This window comes from Girardinichthys multiradiatus, chromosome 2, assembly GCF_021462225.1.
Source record: "Girardinichthys multiradiatus isolate DD_20200921_A chromosome 2, DD_fGirMul_XY1, whole genome shotgun sequence".
Taxonomy (NCBI): domain Eukaryota; kingdom Metazoa; phylum Chordata; class Actinopteri; order Cyprinodontiformes; family Goodeidae; genus Girardinichthys; species Girardinichthys multiradiatus.
Genome location: NC_061795.1, coordinates 24,224,133 through 24,230,132, shown reverse-complemented (window position 1 = coordinate 24,230,132; position 6,000 = coordinate 24,224,133). Strand labels below are relative to the sequence as shown.

Below are 6,000 nucleotides of genomic sequence, written 5' to 3'. Positions count from 1 at the left end.
CCACTGCAGATGCCCTCGAGGAGTCACACTGTCGTCCTTGGTCCCTTCAAACTCATTGCCCTCCTGTTCCTGTTTCCACAGCAGTATTACAGACGAACACAAGCTGTCAGTTCTTTTGTATTCTGTCAAATAACTGCTGGTCCTCAAAAGCAGATACAGTGATGAGTGGAAGGCTTGCAACCTTCAGGACAAACCACTACAGCAGGCAGTTTAAGGACAGTCAGTTTATTGAACAGTAAATTGTGACAGAGAACACAACATTTTCTTTTCCATTGCATTTCAAACAAATGTTAACAGACAACTGTGCCATTCACCACACTGCCTCACACACGGCCTCACAAGCCGGGAGAAAGCGGGCAGGTCCCCATTTGTTAAAGTGCTTTATTGCACGGTTCCTCTTAGAGGAAGAGAACAAGGGCAGCGAGGTGAGCCCAGAGCCCGAAAGGCCTCCGAGCTTCATGGTTGCAATAATCATACGCTGTGGGTGATGCCGTGATTACTTGGTTGTATTCAGTGCCTCCTCTCTAATGCGCGAGTGTGTGACTACTTATTGCATAACAGTAAGCTGGCTCATGAATTTTTCAGTGAAAGTGTAAAGCACTAATCTTTAGATTAAAATGTAATAAACTCTTCACGATAATTATAATACATCTCATAATATCTAAGTTACATTCTTATATCTGATTCATATAGAATATGTAGGCGATATACATCTTGTGGCTTACTGCTTGTAGCTAACATAGTGGACACTATCACGTGGGTATCTGTCTCAGCCCCTGGGTTTACAGACATAGATAAATACACAATGCTGGTCAGAGGTTTACATACACTCAGAATAATTCTGGGGCTTTTATGGATTCATTTGAACCAATCTTTGCCCAGGGAGGAATGAATATACAACAAACCACTTTAAATGATTTTAAAAACAGAAACTGGGCTTCAAGTCTGAGTTTGTGGTGGATTTCTGGTTTTCCACATAGGATAACTGTACATTAACATACATGACATACATAACATACATGACTGTAGGATAACTGTAAATTGTACATCCAGAGTCAAATTTATACACACACTCCTATTAATACTTGGTTAAATTTCAGGTGAAGCTTTTTTCAGCGTCTGACATAAATCTGGACGGATGTTTGACCACTCTCCATGACATCTTTGGTAGACTTAATTTCAGCTGTTTGGGTTTGTAGCATTGTTCGTTGTGGGTTCATTGTCTGCATAGTAGTCTTAATGTTAACCTGATCTATCTACTCCAAAATCAGTTCAATTTGTGTTTGGGATCATTGTTCTGTTAGAACATCCAATAGTGCTTAATAAACCATCGAGCTGATTTGAGATAAAGGTGAGTAATTTGTAAGTACTACTCCTTCATAATTGTATCTACTATGTGCATTGCACTGGTACTACTGGCAGAAAAAACAGTCCCAGAGCATGATGCTGCCACCACTATGCATGACAGCTAGTAGAGTAACTTTATGCTATTAGGGTTCTCTCCAGAAGACATTTGACCTGCCCATATAGGCAACTTCAAATTTCAGTCAAGCGTGACGCTGTTGTTTTTGATTAGCCATTAGAGGAAAATCATTAACAGAAATAAAGCCCTAAAAACATTACCTAATCACAATAAATGTAAACATGCGCGCCCAAATCTTGAAAATCTATTGATACCTTTTGTTGTTTGAACAATCCATCCCCAAAGAAAGTTCAGAGTGTATGTAAAGTTCTGACTGGTACTGATAAATATGATTTAAAAACATCATTTTTAGCAACAGATTGAAAGAAATACTCCAGTTTAATTTATGTCCTCCATTATGTGGAGTATTGAGAGAGAAACGTGCTATCTTATGCCCAATAATCCCTTGTGCTTTCTTTGATTGTATACTCTCTGAATCTTACATGTGGTGTTTTTAGAAGTTCCTCTGCAAACGAACCTGCGTCCCGGCAGTGCAAGCCGGATCGAGCAGATGGCAGAGGATTGTGACAAAACACACAGAGGGAGTAAACAGAGAGGAAAAAAAGAGAAACCATAGTGCACTAACAACCACACTTCAACTACGACACTACACTGTCAGATGCACACACAGGCACATACACAACCGAATGCACAAGGTCGGTGAAAACAATTCACAGCTGAGTAAAAACAAAACAAGGACAATTCAAATTTCAGCTGAAAGCTGATGAAAACGATCTAAAGAGGGACAAGGAGGAGAGATGAGGTTTTAAAATAAACCAGAGCAGTTATATCAACAACACTACAACAGGCAATGTTTCCACAATCACAGCATTCTGGACACAACTTTACATTCACCTATAAGAATAAATGTTATTTTGACTTTAGGCTTTTAATGATGCATTTAAGCTTTTCTTTTTCCAGATTCGAATGATGATAGATCATACAACATCAGTGATGTTTAAAACATAAACTAAGTCTATATTTTCTGGCGGATTTTCCCTATTTCCCTTGTGGTTAATATTATACATATTTACCTACAACCTATTTGATACTTGGATAAATGTCCCTTAGCAGGTTGCACCTCTGCCATCTGAGGCTATCAACAAACTTCTGGCACGTTTCTGGGTGGATATCTGACCAATGTTCTTAACTGAATTGTTAAAGTCCATTTAGAAATGTTGGGTCAAGGATTCCACATTAAAGAATAGTTCTCAAATCTTTAAAAGTGTCGATCTCAGGGCTCACTGCAGAAGCTTTTGCCAAAAGGGTAAGAAGAATGTTTGGAGATGAGGCTTTCAGATACAAGAATACTCTAGCAGCTGTCAGGCATGTCAGTGGTGGCATCATGCTGAGGGCCTGTTTTGCTTCCAGTGCTCCTGGTGCATTTAACCAGATAAAGAAGGGTGTTGTTATAAACCACAGGCTGTACATATGATTTTGACCCTGTGTGGATTACACTAGCAGTAAATATTAACTCAAGCACCAAATTCTTGTTTGCAAAAACCATAATTGTATAAAGTATCATCTCTTCCCCCTGGAAAAACCCACAGTTGCATGTAAAGGTCTGACCAGACCTGCATGTAAAATCAAGTCGGAATGTCAAAACAATTAATACTAATAAAGCCAAGTTTAAATGAGTTGGGCCCTTTTTGCCTATCTCACCTCCCTCAAGACGTATTGTCTGATTCCACTGTTGAAAGGTGTCACTTAGTGTCTATCAGTCCCCTCCCTGACTTATGGCTTTCAGTTACAGTAAGACGTCGAAAAAGGCTGAGATGAGCTCGCATGTGATTCAGGCGGCACCGCCTTGGTTTCAGTGCAGCCTCTGTCATATTGCAGCAGCCTCTTGGAAGAAGCACCATTTGGACGCACATAATAACACAACAGCCTCTAAGGAGCTTGTCTTGGGCGGTGAGCTTTTCTTATCATCATGTCATTCACCGGAAATTACATGTCTGTCAAGCAGTAGGGTTCTTCATTTGGTCCTATGTTTAAGCAAGTGACAGTCTGGGAGAAGTAGCACCTCCAAAACAAATCCATCTAAAGATCTATTAGTGTCCCCCTTGGCATACAGTAATCTCTGATGTTCCTTCATTTGACCACATCATCACATCATAAAATCACCACAATATGAATTGAAGGGGGGAGGTGGAGAGGTAGGTGTGCAAATAAGCCATCATGTACAAAAACAATAAATTCTAAAACATTTCATTTGCATATGTACAATATAGATAACAAAGCAGACAATACGACGCTGAAAGAAAAACAACACATACGAATAGATAACGCTTTATAGGGAATATCTATAAATAAAGCTCACTCCCACAAATGATATCACGCTGAAAAAGTTGCATCAGAAGTGCAACAGAACAGTCAAAGAGCTGCTTGACTAGTGGGAGCGAGGAAGGAATGTGATTGGACAATACACATCAAAGTCACTTTGATCCCAGACAAGATAAACCAATGGCAGCGCGCCTTCAGTGTTGTTATGATGCATAAACAAGATGTGGCAGCTTAAAGCAAACAAAACCTCTAAAGCAAACAAGCAGATACGTTTGGTAGAAATCATAGAACACTGAGAGCACACCAGTCTGAAATTTTCAGGTGAATGAAAAGGTTTTTCATTAGCTCTTTGGATTCTGCCACACAACACAAGTTTGGAAAAAAAAAAAAGTATGTAAACTGATCGCAAACTTTTGTGTAAACACAAAAATGAATTCATTAGTCTGCGTCTAAGGAGAAAGGAAGGCGCTCCACGAGGGCCACAAAGTGATGTCTGACCGTCTATTTTAAAAAAACAAAATCGACAACAAATCCCAGATTTTGGAAAACTGCAGCAGACAAAAGGTCTCAGAGCTCAAAAGCAATTCACAATGTTCAATGTTCAGGAGTTGCATGTGGTGGGAACAAAAAAACAGACTGTTCTGGGACGCCAAACAGTCAATCCATTGTGTCTGAGCTAAATATCAGATGGAACCTGATCTTCTTACATAAAGCCACTTACTGTACAGCGGAAAGGAAGTGGATTCTCTGGAAAGATCACAGGGAGTGAGATGGTATCACATGCTCTGGGACTTGGAATGAAACAAGCATCCACTGTTCAGTTTTCTCTCATTACTAAAGTCCGTTTGCTTTTTTTTTTAAGAATTTCACTAAAGCTCCAGGTTAAGCATGGGCTGATTACTAAAATCAAAGGTATTACCCTGGTTTTATAAACTTGGAGCTTAAAGCTCACCGAAGGTTTACCTCATACGTAAAGTTTAAAGTCCTTTTAATGAGCAGCCAGGCAAACTGCAAGTGTGACCACAGTTTTCCACCTTTCCAAAACTTTTCTGCACACTGTCAGTCAGCTGGCTTAAAGAAGGCTGCTTCACTTTTCCCTTATGTTCAAGAGAGACAAATGTGGCTGTTCATAAAAGCAAGGGCATGGGTAAACATTTAATGTTCCACACAATAACCCTAAAACCTTGTCTATCTATCAAAATTAAAAACATCAGGGTAAAATATTTGATATATAACATGATTATAACTAACTGTTGTATTACATCAGCAACAACAAGAGTAGCCACATTTGTTAGTTTTCTGATTCAAATAAAAAGAATGACATGCATTTTATACATTTCTTTTTCATCTTATGTCTAAACAAGGTTATCATACTATGAGAATCTCATTCTGGCCCATGCCTACTCCAGGTCTCCCTTTACTTCTGGCTGAAGATTGTGTTTTTATTGCTCAATTTAGGGCAGTGGCAAATTGTGATTTCACACAGAATGCAACGGGATTTTCTGATATTAGAAGGTTTCTGAAGCCTTCACTTGAAGGGCTTGCACAGCTGCAACAGCTGTACAGCAGTACATGTAATTGGTGAAATATGACAATCATATTTAAAAGTACAACAAAATCTTGTGATTACAGACCTCTATTTGTAGCGTGATTTCCAGAAAGCTGCTGTGGCTGAGCTTGCCAACTGGAAATTTGTGCGCTGCCACAGGCATCTTGGGAAAACAAAGGCTCTCTTCTGAACTTTTTGAACATTCAACGCAACAACTTAAAAACAAAAGCGAATGATCCAAAACAAAAACACCTCTCTAAGAATCAGATGAATCTTCATGGAGCTGATGTGATGCATCATGGGAGGGAAGGCAGAACAGAGGTGCCCCTTAGTTGTTCTTTTTGGACAAGAAGCTAAGGATATATTCGCCCACGCCCAGGAAGTAGACTACCTGGGCAATGCCGAACAGAGGCGCGATGACCAGGGCGCGACAGTAGGCTCCCTTCAGGAAGGCTGACGGACCCTCGTTGCGCATTATTTTCCTAGAGAGGACATAAGTCATAACTTACAGCAGAATGCAGGACTAGCATTAATAATGTGCCTGCAGAGATAACAGTGAAGACTTCGGACTTGCTTTAGCAGTAAAGACATAATGAGGTCACCTGACACAGTCGGTCACTCCAGAGTAGGTGTCTTCTGTGCTGGCTCGGTTCAGGGACTGCAGTCTAGTCTTTATTACTGCAATACAATAAGCTCAGGTTAGAAT

General features: G+C 40.0%; 1 protein-coding gene across 4 annotated transcripts in view; it reads right to left on the bottom strand.

Moving 5' to 3' along the window:
* Positions 1-209: 209 nt before the first annotated feature.
* Positions 210-6,000, bottom strand: part of slc25a22a (solute carrier family 25 member 22a) — a 29,240-nt gene continuing 23,449 nt past the window's right edge. For all 4 annotated transcript variants that reach the window (XM_047390036.1, XM_047390046.1, XM_047390027.1 and 1 more), the window contains 2 exons: positions 5,897-5,972; positions 210-5,776 (listed from right to left, as the gene is read on the bottom strand). In XM_047390036.1, the coding sequence (XP_047245992.1) occupies positions 5,623-5,776; positions 5,897-5,972 (230 nt within the window). In that variant the 3' untranslated portion in view covers positions 210-5,622. The remainder of the gene's footprint in view (positions 5,777-5,896; positions 5,973-6,000) is intronic.